The sequence below is a fragment of the Zophobas morio genome, unplaced genomic scaffold (genome assembly GCF_036711695.1).
Source record: "Zophobas morio isolate AGI-343-1 ecotype UQ-CSIRO unplaced genomic scaffold, CSIRO_AGI_Zmor_V1 ptg000026l, whole genome shotgun sequence".
In the NCBI taxonomy this organism is placed as follows: Eukaryota; Metazoa; Arthropoda; class Insecta; order Coleoptera; family Tenebrionidae; genus Zophobas; species Zophobas morio.
Genome location: NW_026972131.1, coordinates 1,414,794 through 1,432,650, shown reverse-complemented (window position 1 = coordinate 1,432,650; position 17,857 = coordinate 1,414,794). Strand labels below are relative to the sequence as shown.

The following is a 17,857-nucleotide window of genomic DNA, read 5'->3' as shown; positions in this document are numbered from 1 at the left end:
AAGAACATTTATTTCATTCAGACCGAATAAAATCAATCAATTGCCAAGATAAGACTGATTTTGGCAAATGACATACCCTCATTTACCCTTTATTTTCTTAAAGGGTAACTCATTTGCCAAAATCAGTCTTATCTTGGCAAGTATTTACACCGCCCACCCACCCTTTATTTTCTTCGAGACAATGCCATTAATTGGCAATATCAGTTTTATCTTATCAAATATTAGCCCCGCCCACCCACCCTCTCTTTTCTTAAAGGGTATGTCATTTGCCAAAATCGGTATTATTTTAGCTGGTACTAGAATGAATTCTTCAACTTTTTGTTTTCTCCGTATTCGGGTTTTTAATTTCTAGATTTTATAATTTTTCGATTTTCTGTTTTCTCTTTTTATCAAATTTTCGATTTTCCGACATTTCAATTTTTCAGTTTGTCAATTTCCCGATTCTTTAGTTTTATAATGTATGGAGGGGGTGGGTGGGGCGGGCTATTGCTCGCTTATAAAAGATTCTGTATGAAAAACTTAGCCCCGCCCACCCACCCGTTCCGTCATTTTTTCTCCACAAATAAGAAATAAATGTCACAGCAAATAAGTAGTAACGTTCTATTAGTTCCCATTCTCACTTTACAAAATTAAATCGAATTCTCAAAAAATTGAAAAATAGAAAAATAAAAAAATTCGGAAATAAGAAAAATTAAAATATACAAGAACTGAAAACTCAAAAAATTCACAAATCGAAATATATATAAAAAAGTCGAAAATTGAACAATCTCAAGTTTAAAAAACTGAAGAATTGAAGAACTGAAAAATTGAAACCGCGAATTCGAGAAACGGGAAAATTAAAAAAAATATTAATCGAAAAATCGGAAAACTGAAAATTTAGCAACGTCAAAATTTGTAAAATTGTAAAATAGAATCACTGAAGAACTGGAAAATCAAAAAATCCAGATATCGAAAAATCTAAAATTTAAAACATAAACATAAAACAATTGAAATTTCGCAAAATTGAAAAATGGAGAAATCCTAACATCAAAGAACCAAAAAAGAAAAATTCGAAAATCGAAAACTTAAAAATCGAAAAACTGAAAAATCGACAAATCGAAACTCCAGAATTTAAAAAAATTGAAAAATCGGATAATTAAAAAAGCGAAACATGGAGAAATAGAAAAAAATCGAGAAATTGAACAATCAAAACATCCAAACATCTGAATTTGATAAATCGAGAAATAAAAAAAAAATTTTTGAAAAGAAAATTTAAAAGATCGAAAAGTTGAAAAAAAATTAAGAAATCGAAGTATAAAACTGTCGAAAATTTGAGGAATCTAAAGTTTAACGAAAAATTGAAAATCCAAAAAGAAAAAAAAGGGTGGAAACCCAAAAAATGCAAACTGAAAAATTCAAAAATTGGAAAATCGACAGAAACAACAAAAATTAAGAAATGAAGAAACAAAAAATTGTGATATAAAATCTAGAAAATGAAAAATAAAAAATTAGGACAATGCAAAATAAAAATCGGGGAATTGAAAAATTGAGGGGACGGAAAATTGAAAAAGGGCAGAATTAAAAATCGAGAATGTGAAAAATGGAAAAATGAGAAATTGTAATATTGAAAAATTGGAAAATTTAGAAGTGGACAAATTGTAAAATTTAAAAATCAAAAATAAAAAAACGAAAAAGTGTATAATAAAAACTTGAAAACTGTGAAAAGTGAAAATCAAACTTGAAAATTTGAAGAAAAATCGCTAAAAACCTGAAAATTTGAAAAATTTAATAAAGGAAAAATTGCAAAATCGAAACAAGCAACAAAAAATAAAGGAAATCAAAAAAAGGAAAATTGTGATATAAAATCGAGAAAATAAAAATTAAAAATTCGCCACACTGAAAAATAAAAATCGGGAACATGAAAAATTCTGGAAACGAAAAATTGAAAATCCAAAAAGTAAAAAGTCGAGAAATCGAAAAATCCAAAACGTGAAAAATCCAGAAGTCGAAATACTAAAAAATCCCAAAATTGAAAAATTGAAGAATCGAAAAACTGAGAAAACTCACAAAATTGAACGAAATATCCAAAAATTGGGAAATCGAAAAGCCGAAAAATTGCAAACCTAAAGAATTGAAAAATTGAAAAATCTGGAGCCTGAAAAATCGAAAAATTGAGGAACTGAAACACTGAAAAATCGAAACCTTCGCAAGTCGAAAATGGGAAATTCAAAAAATAGATTAATTGAGAAATCGGAAAACTGAAAATTCAGAAACGTCGAAACTTGAAAATTTTAAAAATTGGAAAATTCAAAAATCGAAACGCCGAAAAGTAAAAAAAACGAAAAACCGATAAATCGAAAAATTCAAAAACTGAGACAATCAAAACATCGAAACATCCGAATTCGATAAATCGAGAAATAAAAAAAAATAAATCGAAACTCCAGAATTTAAAAAAATTAAAAAATTGAAAAATCGGATAACTGAAAAAGAGAAACATCGAAAAATTGGAAAATCGAAAAACCGAAGAATCCAAAAATCGAAACATCGAGAAATAGAAAAAAATTGAGAAATTGACCAATCAAAACATAAACATCTGAATTGAAAAATTTTAAAAAAGAAAAATTAAAACATCGAAAAGTTGAAAACAAATTAAGAAATCGAAGTATAAAACTGTCGAACATTTCAGAAATCTAAAGTTTAACGAAAAATTGAAAATCCAAAATGTAAAAAATGGGTGGAAATCCAAAAACTGCAAACTGAAAAATTTAAAAATTGGAAAATCGACGAATTGGAATCCATTGGCCTGAAAATTTGAAAAATTGAATAAACAAAAAATTTGAAAAATTGAATAAACGAAAAATTGGAAAAGCGAAAGGAACAACAAAAATTAAGGAAATGAAAAAACAAAAAATTGTGATTTAAAATCGAGAAAATGAAAAATAAAAAATCAGGACAATGCAAAATAAAAATCGGCGAGTTGAAAAATTGAGGGGACGGAAAATTGAAAAAAAGCACAATTAAAAATCGAGAATGTGAAAAATGGAAAAATGAGAGATTGTAAAATTGAAAAAAAAAAAAAACGAAAAAGTGTACAATAAAAACTTGAAAAATGAACAAAGTGATCAAACTTGAAAATTTGAAGAAAAATTGCTAAAAACCTGAAAATTTGAAAAATTTAATAAAGGAAAAATTGCGAAATCAAAAGAAACAACAAAAAATAAAGGAAATCAAAAGAAGGAAAATTGTGATATTAAACCGAAAAAGTGAAAATTAAAAAATCGGGAAAATGAAAAATAAAAATCGGAAACAAAAAATTGGAAAAGGGACAAATTAAAAATTGAGAAACTGAAAAATCGAAAAATGAAAATCTGTAATATTGAAAAATTGCCAAATTGAAAAACTGATGCAAACCGAAAAATTGAAAATTTTGGAAGTCGAGAAATTGTAATATTGAAAAATCAAAAATAAAAAACGAAAAATTACAAAATGAAAACTTGAAAAATCTTAAGAATCGAAAAAGTGAAAAATCAAAAAAAGAAAAGAAATATTCGTTATGAAATAGAAATATTTAAAATTAAAGAAATTGGAAAATCGGAAGACTGGAAATCCAAAAACTGCAAAGTGAAAAATTTTAAAATTGAAAAATGGACGAACTGAAAATTCAAAGCCTGAAAATTTGAAAAATATAACAAATGAAAAATTGTAAAATCGAAAAAAAAAACACTGAAAATAAAGGAAATGAAAAACCGGACAATTGTGATATAAATCGAGAAAATAAAAATTAAAAATTCGCCACACTGAAAAATACAAATCGGGAACATGAAAAATTCTGGTAACGAAAAATTGAGAAAGTGAAAATTCGAAAAATTGAAGAAACGAAAAATTGAAAAATCGAAAAAAACAACAAAAAATAAAGGAATTGAAAAAATGAAATTTTCTGACATACAATCGATGAAATGAAAATTAAAAAAATCGGGAAATGAAAAATAAAAATCGAAAACTTGAAAAATTGAGGAAAGGAAAAATTGAAAATGACAAAAATTAAAAACTGAGAATGCGAAAAATCGAAAAATGAGAAATTGTAATATCGAAAAATTTCAAAATTAAAAAATTGCAAATCGAAAAATAGATCAATTGAGAAATCGGAAAACTGAAAATTCAGAAACGTTAAAACTTGAAAATTTTAAAAATTGGAAAATTCAAAAATCGAAAAGTCGAAAAGTAAAAAAACGAAAAATCGAAACACCGAAAAATTTAAAAACTGGGACAATCAAAACATCGAAACATCCGAATCTCGATAAATCGAATTCTCAAAAAATTGAAAAATAGAAATACTGAAGAACTGGAAAATCAAAAAATCCAGAAATCGAAAAATCTACAATTTAAAACATAAACATAAAACAATTGAAATATCGCAAAATTGAAAAATGAAGAAATTCTAACATCAAAGAATCAAAAAGAAAAATTCGAAAATCTAAAACTTAAAAATCGAAAAACTGAAAAATCGACAAATCGAAACTCCAGAATTTAAAAAAATTGAAAAATCGGATAACTGAAAAAGCGAAACATCGAAAAATTGGAAAATCGAAAAATCGAGAAATCCAAAAATCGAAACATCGAGAAATAGAAAAAATTGAGAAATTGAACAATCAAAACATCCAAACATCTGAATTCGATAAATCGAGAAATAAAAAAATTGAAAAATTTTAAAAAAGAAAAATTAAAACATCGAAAAGTTGAAAAAAAATTAAGAAATCGAAGTATAAAACTGTCGAAAATTTGAGAAATCTAAAGTTTAACGAAAAATTGAAAATCCAAAAAGTAAAAAAGGGGTGGAAACCCAAAAACTGCAAACTGAAAAATTCAAAAATTGGAAAATCGACGAATTGGAATCGATTGGCCTGAAAATTTGAAAAATTGAATAAACCAAAAATTGGAAAATCGAAAGAAACAACAAAAATTAAGGAAATGAAAAAACAAAAAATTGTGATATAAAATCGAGAAAATGAAAAATAAAAAATCAGGAAAATGGAAAATAAAAATCGGGGAGTTGAAAAATTGAGGGGACAATTAAAAATCGAGAATGTGAAAAATGGAAAAATGAGAAATTGTAACATTGAAAAATTGGAAAATTTGGAAGTCAACAAATTGTAAAGTTGAAAAATCAAAAATAAAAAAACGAAAAAGTGTATAATAAAAACTTGAAAAATGTACAAAGTGAAAATCAAATTTGAAAATTTGAAGAAAAATTTCTAAAAATCTGAAAATTTGAAATCAAAAAAAAGGAAAATTGTGATATAAAATCGAAAACGTGAAAATTAAAAAATCGGGAAAATGAAAAATAAAAATCGGAAACAAAAAATTGGAAAAGGGAAAATTTAAAAATTGAGAAACTGAAAAATCGAAAAATCAAAATCTGTAATATTGAAAAATTGCCAAATTGAAAAACTGATGTAAACTGGAAAATTGAAAATTTTGGAAGTCGAGATATTGTAAAATTGAAAAATCAAAAATAAAAAACAAAAAATTACAAAATGAAAACCTCAAAAATTTTAAGAATCGAAAATGTGAAAAATAAAAAAAAAAGAAATATGTATTGTGAAATAGAAATATTTAAACTTAAATAAATTGGAAAATCGGAAGACTGGAAATCCAAAGACTGCAAAGTGAAAAATTTAAAAATTGAAAATTCAAAGTCTGAAAATTTGAACAAACGATAAATTGTAAAATCGAGAAAAAAACACAGAAAGTAAAGGAAATGAAAAACTGGACAATTGTGGTATAAATCCAGAAAATAAAAATGAAAAATTCGCCACATTGAAAAATAAAAATCGGGAACATGAAAAATTCTGGAAACGAAAAATTGAGAAACTGAAAATTCGAAAAACTGAAGAAACGAAAAATTGAAAAATCGAAAGAAACAACAAAAAATAAAGGAATGGAAAAAAATGAAAATTTCTGACATAAAATCGAGAAAATGGAAATTAAAAAAAATTAAAAACTGAGAATGTGAAAAATCGAAAAATGCGAAGCTGGAATATCGCAAAATTGTAAAATTAAATAATTGCAAATCGAAAAATTGAAAAATTTAGAAGTCAAGGAACTGAAAAATTGAAAAATAAAAAAACGAAAAAGTTTGTGATGAAAACTTGAAAAATGTCAAAAGTGAAGATCAAACATGAAAATTTGAAGAAACGAAAATTTGAAAAATCGAAAGATTAAAAATTGAAAAACTTAAAATTCGAAAAAGTGAAAAATAAAAAAAAAGAAATATGTATTGTAAAATCAAAATATTGAAAATTAAAGAAATTATTTTCCATCCATTTTTAGGTTTTTCAATATTTCAGCTTTGGAATTTTGCAATATTTCGTTTCTTCAAATTTTCAAATTTTTGATATTGTGTTTTCTCGGTTTTTAAATTTTTCGATATTTTAATTTTTCAGTTTTTAAAGTTTTAGGTTTTTAGATTTCTCACCATCTCGATTTTTCGATTTTTGAGTCCATGATTTTTTAATTTGTCGAATTTTTAAATTTTAGATTTTTTGTTTTCTTTGATGTTTTGAGTTCTCGAGCATTCGATTTTCTGAGTTTTCAAGCTTAGATTTTTTTTGTTGTTCAATTCTTGGATTTTTAAAATTTTTGTTTTTTAAATTTTCCAATTTATCAACTTTCTGGGATTTCAATGTTTTGATTTTTTGATTGTTCAATTTCTCGGTTTTTTGAATTTCTAGTTTTTGATACGATTTTTTTTTTTTTAATTTTAATTTTTCAATTTATTAATTTTACGATACTTCAGTTTTGCTCGATTTCGATTTATCAATTTTCCAATGTTTTAGTTTTACGATTTCTAAATTTTTCGATTAACTAATTTTTTTATTTTCCCGTTTCTCCATTTCTCCATTTTTCAATTCTTTCTTTAAATGTGATTTTTCAATTTTTCGATTACTGAATTTTTCAATGTTTCAGTTTTGGATTTTTTCACTTTTCCGATTCTTTAATTTTCCTTCCATTTTTCAGTTTTTCAAGATTTCAGTTTTGAATTTTTTCACTTTTTCGATTCTTCAATTTTCCTTCAATTTTTCAGTTTTTCAGTATTTCAGTTCTGGGATTTTGCAATGTTTCGGTTCTTCAATGTCTCCATTTTTTGATGTTTCGATTTCTCGGTTTTTCAATTTTTCGATGGGTATTTTAATTTTTCAATTTTTAAGTTCTAGATTTTCCGTTAATTTTTTTGTTTTCCTTGATGTTTTGATTTTTCGATTATTCGATTTTTCAAGTTCTCAGTTTAGATTTTTTGCTTTTCCAATCCTTCGATTTTTAAATTGTTTAATTTTTAGTTGTTCAATTTCTCGATTTATAAATTTTTCAATAAACACTTACAAAAAGCCGAATAACTGTTTTAAATAGCGTAAAGTTTTATGCTTTCTAAGAAATAGATACCGTTAACTTGGTCATTGCTACATATTTTTTTAGCCTTTAATTTAATAAAACATAACCTAACGAAAAAAGTTCAGGGAATTTTTATTCTTCTGCACTGAATACCAACAAACTCACTAGATTTTCATGGCCAACCCTACTATATAAAGATCGTGAACGGATAATACAAATAGCTTACCATCCATTTAACCCAATAAAAAAGTTCATTTCCATAAATTGCTCTGCTTCTTTGATTGTACCATCAAAAGAATGTACAACTCCATGCAAACCTGGATGTTTGTGTAGGATTTCTATCAAATCTTCAGCTGCATTTCTGCAGTGAAGAAACAATGGTAGATTAAAACTTTTACTTAAGTCTAATTGTAGTTCAAAATATCTGAAACGAAACAATTAATGGCGCACTTCCTGTCTACCAAATTAAATACTTCTTTTGAATTTCTTTAGGACAAAATTGCAATCGATCATAGTCTAATCCACATTCGCCAATTGCTACTACTTTTCCTGCGCCTTTTTGAACGGTCTCTTTCAAGTCTGACAAATATTTTGTAGGATTTTCTTCAAATTCTAAACATCTGGTGGGATGACAACCTACTGTAGTGAACAGTCTTTCTGTAATGAACACAAATATTTTACTGAAATTTTATATTATTATAGGTTAGGTATACAAACCATCAGTTTTGGCAATATTGAGTGCCTTTTCACTCTCCACCAAATTCCCCCCTGTAATTATTATTTTTTTCAAACCAGCATCCCAACTCCTTTTTAGAACTTGCTCCAAATCTGCCTCATGTTTTGCGGAATTATTGTACATACCCATATACATTAAATCCGTCAAATTGGCCCCAATATCTACAAATTGGTGCTCCTGTAGATATATTCAAAAATTGTTTACATTCTCACCTATGAATCTACGCAAGTTGCTCATTTTTCTGGACATACACTTAAACAAAAACTATGTTTGAGAGGTTATGTTCGTGCGGAAGATAACACGCCGTGTTTGTAATAAATATTATTATTTTGTTTTAAATGATACGAAAAAGAAAGTTGTTGATTATCAGTGTTTTATTAATAATAACTTTTATCTGTTCTACGAATTATTTACTAACGAAATTAGCATCTTCACAAAGTGAGGTTATAACGATACATGAGAAGATATATCAATATTTGAAAGTTTTACCGAAACAAGTCCCAAAGTCCGTCGAGAAAGATATTTTTGATAAATTTGTCCAGAATATACGAACGCCTGTCGTAGAAAATGATATCACGAAGTTGTGGCAAGTTGCTAACTCCTGGGTATCAGAAAATCAGTTGACTGATTTGGAAAGTCCATTTATTGGTAGTGTACTTAAGGCAATGAAGAACTCGAAAATCATTAAGGCTGACTTAGATACTCGAGGGACGCAGCTGAAGTTGCTACTAACATTAACAGTAAGTTAAATTTTGTGTACCTACTTCTGAATTTACAAGTTAACAGTTTGTAGGGTCAACAAAGCGTCGTTTTTAAGCCAAAATGGTACGACGTAAGTACAGTTATTGAAGGACCAGTTTATGCCGGGAAGGATAGATATAATTCCGAAATTGTGGCTTTTTATTTGTCGGTTATTTTAAATATGCCTTTTACACCTTGCAGTGTTGATCGTGCTGTGTCTTTTACGCAAGACATAGTACCTGTGGCTACGAAACGTCTAATCAATAGTAGTTTTGAATTTAATAACAGGACGTGTATTTACGGCAAATGTTTTTATTGTAAGAAACAGGACCCTGTATGTGAAGACGTAAATTTTACTGTTTATGGAGCTGTGATATTTAATGTAGACGTGTCTTTCAAAAGCTACAGATCGCCGTGGCAGAGGACGTACAAGAAGAACAAAAAAGCCGCGTGGGAAGAAGATGACGGTTATTGCAAGTTAGTATAGTTTGTATATTGAATCCCTTCATGGACGTCGCGGTTCAATGGCTCAAATAGGACAAAACTACGTGAAATTCGTTTAAAGTTAATGGTAAAATTTATGATTAGTGGGTAAATTCATTTTTATCACGTCTACAATGTTGCCAACTGTATTTGTGGTTGTGGGTTAATAGGGGAAAAATTAATTTAATTTCACTTCTTCAAATTTCGATTTTTTAAGCTTACGATTTTTCTACTTTGCTTTTTTAGTTTTTCGATTTCTCAGTTGTTCAATTTTTTAATTCCTCAATTTTTGGATATTTTTTTCAGTTTCGAAATTTTTCAATATTTCGATTTTTCGACTTCTGGATTTTTCGATTTTTTATTTTTGGATTTTCAGTAGAGATGTACCGACTACAGTCGGCCGACTGTTTATAAATGCAACAGACAGTGTTTTTTTTTCTATTTCTCTGACTACCTTAAAAACTTGTTTTATTTTAATAAAAGGAATGACTGAAGTTTCTTTTTTTTCCAAAAAATGTGTTAAATTTTTTTGGATAATTTTAACATTTAATTTTTTGTAGTAACTCAGTACAAAAATAAAGAATAACACAATTTAGGGCAGTTTATACAATACTTAACCAATTTTAACCACTTTTTTGGAAAATTTTTGGAAATTTTAAATGCGCTTTGCGTGTTTATTGGACCATATATCGTGACGGCGATTTCAGAATCGTAACTAGCGGAAGATTATCTACACTTTGACACCAATTTTCGGTCGATTAAACTAATTTTAACCGGTTTTGACAAAGCCGACTAGTCGGCCGACTGCAGTCGGCACATCTCTAATTTTCAGTTTTTCGTTTTCTGAACTTTAGATTCTTCAATTTTTCGATTGTTTTATATTTCAATTTTTCCATATTTTAATTTTTCAATTTTCCGAATTTTTAAATTTTCGATTTTTCAATTTTTTGAAATCTCGATTTATTGAGATTCGGATGTTTCGATGTTTTTATTATTCAATCTCTCGATTTATCACTTTTTTCATTTTTAGCCAACTTTTCGATTTTTCGATTTTGGCCTATTTCGGTTTCTCAATTTTTCGATTTTTCCACTTCTCGATTTTTCGATTTCTCGATGTCTCAGTTTTTGAATTTTTCGATGTTTCGGTTTTTCGAATTTTTATATTTCAGCTTTTCGATTTTTGTATTATTCGATTTTTGAATTTTACAATTTTTTTAATTTTCGAGTTTCGATTTTTCGATTTGTTGATTTTTCAGTTTTTCGATTTTTAAATTTTAGATTTTTCAATTTTAATTTTTTTGGTTTTTTGATTTTTCAATTTAACATTTTTTACTTTTGTCAAATTTTGACGTTTCAGAATTTTCGGATTTCCGATTTCTCAATTAATCTATTTTTTGATTTTTCCATTTCTTGACTTCCCAAAGTTTCCGTCTTTCGATTTTTCAAGTTTTTGATTTTTCAATTTTTCGATTTTTTACTTCTTAATTTTTTAATATTTCGTTCAATTTTGTGATTTTTCAGTTTTTCGAATCTTTTAGTATCTCGACTTTTCGATTTTTCTAATTCTGGATATTTAGATTTCTTGACTTTTTACTGTTCGAATTTTTAATTTTTAGTTTTTTAAACTTTGGATATTTTAATTTTTCGACTGTTTTATACACTGATTTCTCAATCTTTCAACTTTTCCACATTTAATTTTTCAATTTTTAAATTTCTAGATTTTTCGACTTCTAGAGTTCCCAGTTCTATTTTTCAAATTTTCGATTTTTCAAATTTTTGATATCTCGATTTATCGAGATTCGAATGTTTCGATGTTTTGATTGTTCAACCTCTCGATTTATCAATGTTTCCATTTTCAACTTTTCGATTTTTCGATTTTGGCCTATTTCGGTTTCTCGACTTTTCGACTTCTCGACTTTTCGACTCCTCGATTTTTCGATTTTTTGATTTTTCTATTTCTCAATATCTCAATTTTTGAATTTTACGATGTTTTGATTTTTCGATTTTTTACTTTTCGGTTTCTCGATTTTTTGATGTTTCGATTTTTGATTTATCCAATTTTTCAATTTTCCAATTTTTTCAATTTTCGAGTTTCGATTCCTCGATTCGTTGATTTTTCAGTTTTTAGATTTTTAAATTTTAGATTTTTCAATTTTTATCTTTTTGATTTTTCAAATTTTGACATTTCTGAATTTTCAGTTTTCGGATTTCTCAATTAATCAATTTTTTTATTTTCGCATTTCTCCGCTTCCCAAAGTTTCCATCTTTCAGTTCTTCGGTTCTTCAATTTTTCGATTTTTCAGGTTTTTGATTTTTCAATTTTTCGATTTTTTAAGTTTGCAATTTTTCGACTTTGCTTTTTTGATTTGTCGGTTTCTCAATTTTTTAATTTCCTAATTTTTGGAGATTTCGTTCAATTTTGTGATTTTTTAGTTTTTCGATTCTTCTATTTTTCTATTTTCCAATTTTTCAATTTTTCGTTATTTGAGTTTTGGGATTTTTTTGTGTTTTGACTTTTCGAGTTCTAGATTTTTCGATTTCTCGACTTTTGACTTTTTAGATTGTCAATTTTCCGTTTTTTAAACTTTAGATTTTTCAATTTTTTAGCTGTTTTATGCTTCGATTTCCCAATTTTTCAACTTTTCCATATTTTTAACTTTTCAATTTTTAAAATTTCCAGTTTTTCGACTTCTCGAGTTTTCAGTTGTTCTATATTTCAATTTTCGGAATATTTAAATTTTCGATTTTCGAATTTATTTTTTAATTTTTCGATTTTACAATTTATTTTGTAATTTTTCGATTTTCCCATTTTTTTGATGTTTCGATTTTTCAATTAACCGATTGTTCAATTTCTCGATTTTTAAATTTTCCAATTTTAATTTTTTGATTTTTCAATTATGTGATATATTGATTGTAAAATTTTAGATTTTTCGAATTCCCGATTTTTTGATTTTTCAGTTCTTCACTATTTCTATTTTTCAATTTTTCAAATTTTGACGTTGCTAAATTTTTAGTTTTCCGATTTCTCAATTAATCTATTTTTGATTTTCCCACTTCTCAAAGTTTCGATTTTTCAGTTCTTCAATTCTTCGATTTTTCGACTTCGCTTTATTGGTTTTTCGATTTCCCAATTTTCCAATTTTTTAATTCCTCAATTTTTGGATATTTGTTTCAGTTTTGAAATTCTTCAATATTTCGATTTTTCGACTTCTGGAATTTTCGATTTTTTATTTTTAGATTTTCAGTTTTCAGTTTTTTAAACTTTAAATTTTTCAATTTTTCGATTGTTTCATATGTCAATTTCTCAATTTTTCAACTTTTCCATATTTTAATTTTTCAATTTTTAAATTTCCAGATTTTTAAATTTTTCGAATTTTTAAATTTTCGATTTTTCAATTTTTTGAAATCTCGATGTATCGAGATTCGGATATTTCGATGTTTTGGATTGTTCAGTCTCTCGATTTATCAATTTTTCCATTATTAACTTTTCGATTTTGGCCTTTTTCGGTTTCTCAATTTTTCGATTTTTCGATTTCTCGACTTTTCGACTCTTCGATTTTTCGATCTTTTGATTTTTCGATTTCTCAGTGTCTCAGTTTTTGAATTTTACGATGTTTTCATTTTTCGATTTCTCGACTTTTTGATGTTTCGACTTTTGAATTATCCGATTTTTCAATTTTCAAATTTTTTAAAATATCGAGTTTTGGATTTCTCCATTCGTTGATCTTTCAGTTTTTCGATTTTTAAATTTTAGATTTTTCGATTTTTTACAGTTCTTCAATATTTTTTAATTTTTCAAAAATTGACATTTCTGAATTTTCAGTTTTCGGATTTTTCAATTAATCTATTTTTTTATTTTCCCATTTCTCCACTTCCCAAAGTTTCCATCTTTCAGTTCTTCGGTTCTTCAATTTTTCGATTTTTCAGGTTTTTGATTTTTCAATTTTTCGATTTTTTAAGTTTGCGATTTTTTGACTTTGCTTTTTGACTTTTTGATTTCTCAATTTTTTAATTTCCTAATTTTGGTTATTTCGTTCAATTTTGTGATTTTTTAGTTTTTCGATTCTTCAATTTTTCTTCTATTTTTCAATTTTTCGATATTTGAATTTTGGGATTTTTTTGTATTTTGGCTTTTCGAGTTATGGATTTTTCGATTTCTCGACTTTTGACTTTTTGGATTTTCAAATTTCCGTTTTTTAAACTTTAGATTTTTCAATTTTTTAACTGTTTTATGCTTCGATTTCTCAGTTTTTCAACTTTTCGATATTTTGACTTTTCAATTTTTAAAATTTTAGGTTTTTCGATTTTTCGAGCTTCCAGTTTTGTTTTTCAATTTTCTGAATTTTTAAATTTTCGATTTTTCAATTTTTTGAGATCTCATCGAAATTTGGTTGTTTCGATGTTTTGATTGTTCGATCTCTCGATTTATCAATTTTTCCATTTTTAACTTTTCAGTTCTTCAGTATTTCTATTTTTCAATTTTTCAAATTTTGACGTTGCTAAATTTTCAGTTTTCCGATTTTTCAGTTCTTCAATTCTTCGACTTTTCGACTTCTGGATTTTTCGATTATTTATTTTTGGATTTTCAGTTTTTCGTTTTTAAACTTTAGATTTTTCAATTTTTCAATTTTTAAATTTCTAAATTTTTCGATTTCTCGAGTTTCTATTCGATATTTTAATTTTTCAATTTTTCGAATTTTTGAATTTTCGATTTTTCAATTTTTTGAAATCTCGATTTATCGAGATTCGGATGTTTCGATGTTTTGATTGTTCATTCTCTCGATTTTTCAATTTTTCCATTTTTAACTTTTGGCCTTTTTCGGTTTCTCAATTTTTCGATTTTTCGACTTCTCAACTTTTCGACTCCTCGATTTTTCGTTCTTTTGAATTTTATGATGTTTCGATTTTTGGATTTTTTACTTTTCAGTTTCTCGATTTTTCGATGTTTCGATTTTTGATTTATCTAATTTTTCAAATTTCCAATTAGAGTTTCGATTCCTCCATTCGTTGATTTTTCAGTTTTTCGATTTTTAAATTTTAGATTTTCGAATTTTTATTGTTTTGATTTTTTGATGTTTGTTTTTCTCCATTTTTCAATTTTACGATATCTTAATTTTTCAATGTTTTAAATTTTAGATTCTTCGATTTTTCAGTTCTTCAATATTTTTTAATTTTTCAAATTTTGACATTTTTGAATTTTCAGTTTTCGGATTTCTCAATGAATCTGTTTTTTTATTTTCCCATTTCTCCACTTCCCAAAGGGTACATCTTTCAGTTCTTCAGTTCTTCAATTTTTTTATTTTTCAGGTTTTTAATTTTTCAATTTTTCGATTTTTCGACTTTGCTTTTTTGACTTCTCGGTTTCTCAATTTTTTAATTCCCTAATTTTTGGATATTTCGTTCAATTTTGTGATTTTTTTCAGTTTGTCGATTCTTCAATTTTTCTTCAATTTTTAACTTTTCGATATTTGAGTTTTGGGATTTTTTTGTATTTCGACTTTTCGAGTTCTGGATTTTTCAATTTCTCGACTTTTTACTTTTTGGATTTTCAATTTTCCCTTTCTTAAACTTTGGATTTTTCAATTGTTTAACTGTTTTATGCTTCGATTTCCCAGTTTTTCAACTTTTTGATATTTTAACTTTTCAATTTTTAAAATTTTAGGTTTTTGATTTCCCGAGTTTCCAGTTTTCAGAATTTTTAAATTTTCGATTTTTTTATTTTTTGAGATCTCAATTTATCGAAATTTGGATGTTTCGATGTTTTGATTGTTCGATCTCTCGATTTATCAATTTTTCCATTTTTAACTTTTCGGTTTCTCAATTTTTCGACTTCTCGACTTTTCAACTCCTCGATTTTCGATCTTTTGATTTTTCGATTTCTCGATGTCTCGGTTTTTGAATTATCCGATTTCACAATTTTCCAATTTTTTTAAATTTCGAGTTTCGATTCCTCGATTCGTTGATTTTTCAGTTTTTCGATTTTTACATTTTCGAATTTTTATTTTTTTGATTTTTTGATGTTTGGATTTTCCTATTTTTCAATTTTACGATATTTTAATTTTTCAATATTTTAAATTTTCGATTTTTCGATTTTTCAGTTCTTCAATATTTTTTAATTTTTCAAATTTTGATGTTTCTGAATTTTCAGTTTTCGGATTTCTCAATTAATCTATTTTTTTATTTTCGCATTTCTCCACTTCCCAAAGTTTCCACCTTTCAGTTCTTCGGTTCTTCCATTTTTCGATTTTTCAGGTTTTTGATTTTTCAATTTTTCGATTTTTTAAGTTTGCGATTTTTCGACTTTGCTTTTTTGATTTGTCGGTTTCTCAATTTTTTAATTTCCTAATTTTTGGATATTTCGTTCAATTTTGTGATTTTTTAGTTTTTCGATTCTTCTATTTTTCTATTTTTCAACTTTTCGATATTTGAGTTTTGGGATTTTTTAGTATTTCGACTTTTCGAGTTCTGGATTTTTCGATTTCTCGACTTTTTACTGTTCAGTTTTTCAACTTTTTGATATTTTAACTTTTCAATTTTTAAAATTTTAGGTTTTTCGATTTCTCGAGTTTTCAGTGCTACATTTCAATTTTCCAATTTTTCGAATTTTTAAATTTTCGATTTTCCAGTTTTTCTTTTTTTAAATTTGTCGATTTTTCAATTTTTTGATTTCTCGATTTATTGAATTCAGATGTTTCGTTGTTTCGATTGTTCAATTTCTCGGTTTATCAATTTTTCAATTTTTAACTTTTCTTTTCAGCTTCCGACTCCTCAATTTCTCGATCCTCTGATTTTTTGATTTCTCGATATCTCAGTTTTTGAATTTTCCGATGTTTCGATTTTTGGATTTCTCAATTTTCCAATTTTTCAATGTTTCGATTTTTTAGTTATCCGATTTTTCAATTTTTCAATTTTTAAATTTTGAATTTTCGAATTTTGATTTTTTTACTTTTTGATGTTTGAATTTCTCGATTCTTCAGTTTTGCGATATAATTGTTTAATGTTTTAAATTTTAGATTTTTCGATTTCCCGATTTTTTTATTTTACAGTTCATCAGTATTTCTAATTTTCAATTTTTCAAATTTTTCAGTTTTCCGATTTGCCAATTAACCTTTTTTTGATTTTCCCACTTCTCAAAGTTTCGATTTTTCAGTTCTTCGATTCTTCGACTTTTCGATTTTTCGACTTCTGGATTTTTCGATTTTTTAATTTTTTGATTGTTTAATATTTCAATTTCTCCATTTTTCAACTTTTCCATGTTTAAATTTTTCAATATTCCTAATATTTCAATTTTTTGAGATCTCCATGTATCGAGATTCGGATATTTCGATTTCTCGACTTTTTAGTTTTTGGATTTTTAATTTTCCGTTTTTTAACTTCAGATTTTTCATTTTTTTAATTGTTTTATGCTTCGATTTCTCAATTTTTCAACTTTTCCATATTTTAACTTTTCAATTACCTTATCGACACACTATTTTTACCAGTAGCTGTCAACATTGATAAGTGTGAACTGACATGCTAACATTGCTGCCAATAATTCAGAACTGCCAACCCAGAAATTTGCCTTAACCATTAACAGTCACGCGGTATTTTAGTAAAATTCACTAATAACTAAAACGACAATTTTTTATGGGTGAAAATGAACTTTTGTTTCCCCTATTCTCTCCACTATCAAATCTGAATAATTTTTTATTAAGTTTATCCCTTTCACAAAACCGTAGATATCATTAAGAATAATAATATTAAATTTATAAGGTTTCGCTATTTAATTATTTAAAATTGTTATCATCGTCAAATTCGTTTTAAGATGTTAAGTTGGTTTTCGTCGTTTTAGATACATCAAAGAAAGATTGACGAAGCGTCGATTGTTAGATTTGGTTGATGTTTCCATATTTGATTTTTTAATGCAAAACGGAGACAGACACCATTATGAGACGCTATACGACAATGTTATGTTGTTAGATAATGGTAAAGGACTTGGTAACCCAAGTGTATCTCACCTTGACATCCTAGCTCCCTTATATCAATGTTGTGTGTAAGTAATCTTGTAGACATTTGTTACATTATTACCTACTATAATAATAATGTTCCAGTCTACGTAGTACAACGTTGAAAAAACTGCTCAATTTAGCAGGTGGAAACTTAAGAAAAAAATTGGAATCCATTCCTAATATTACTAATTTATTAACAGCTGCTCACATGACGGCAATGGAGGAACGATTGTTGATTGTTTTTGCTACTATTGAATACTGTAAAAATGTAGATAGAAAACAATGATGTTTGTATAGATATGTGATAATAAACAAAGTAATAATGACAACCAAATGCAATTTTTGGGGATCCCACTGTCACTGGAAAAGTGCCCTTGCGCTCTCTGGCATTTTTATTCCCCATGAAACTATTTTAAACCAAACGGTACTTCTTCTGATCCTCTGCTGACAACCGACCGCTTCCAATATGGTACGGTTGACAATGATTTCGTGTCGATTTCCCCCGATTTCTTTTGATTTCCTCTGATTTCCTTTGATTTCC

The 17,857-nt window shown here is 26.7% G+C and overlaps 2 protein-coding genes across 3 annotated transcripts in view; one reads left to right on the top strand and one right to left on the bottom strand.

The window, feature by feature from the left end:
* Positions 1-8,685, bottom strand: part of LOC135136646 (deoxyribonuclease TATDN1) — a 19,804-nt gene extending 11,119 nt beyond the window's left edge. The window contains exons 1-5 of one of the 2 annotated variants that reach the window (XM_064066029.1): positions 8,594-8,685; positions 8,317-8,356; positions 8,086-8,265; positions 7,842-8,025; positions 7,595-7,792 (exon numbers count right to left, since the gene is read on the bottom strand). In XM_064066029.1, the coding sequence (XP_063922099.1) occupies positions 7,595-7,792; positions 7,842-8,025; positions 8,086-8,265; positions 8,317-8,353 (599 nt within the window). In that variant the 5' untranslated portion in view covers positions 8,354-8,356; positions 8,594-8,685. Of the gene's footprint in view, positions 1-7,594; positions 7,793-7,841; positions 8,026-8,085; positions 8,266-8,316; positions 8,409-8,593 lie in introns of those variants that run through there. The other variant, XM_064066028.1, reaches the window with a different exon arrangement.
* LOC135136645 (glycosaminoglycan xylosylkinase homolog) lies at positions 8,441-17,857 on the top strand. The gene is made up of 4 exons (XM_064066027.1): positions 8,441-8,844; positions 8,898-9,322; positions 17,160-17,360; positions 17,419-17,857. Exons 1-4 carry the CDS (start codon positions 8,443-8,445, stop codon positions 17,600-17,602), a joined length of 1,212 nt encoding a protein of 403 aa, XP_063922097.1. The 5' UTR covers positions 8,441-8,442; the 3' UTR covers positions 17,603-17,857.

Coding starts and splice junctions, on each gene's coding strand:
- LOC135136645 (XM_064066027.1), top strand. CDS start 8,443: ATGATACGAAAAAGAAAGTTGTTGATTATCAGTGTTTTATTAATAATA. Junction 9,323..17,159: donor GAAGATGACGGTTATTGCAA/GTTAGTATAGTT, acceptor TCGTCGTTTTAG/ATACATCAAAGAAAGATTGA. Junction 17,361..17,418: donor CCCTTATATCAATGTTGTGT/GTAAGTAATCTT, acceptor ATAATGTTCCAG/TCTACGTAGTACAACGTTGA.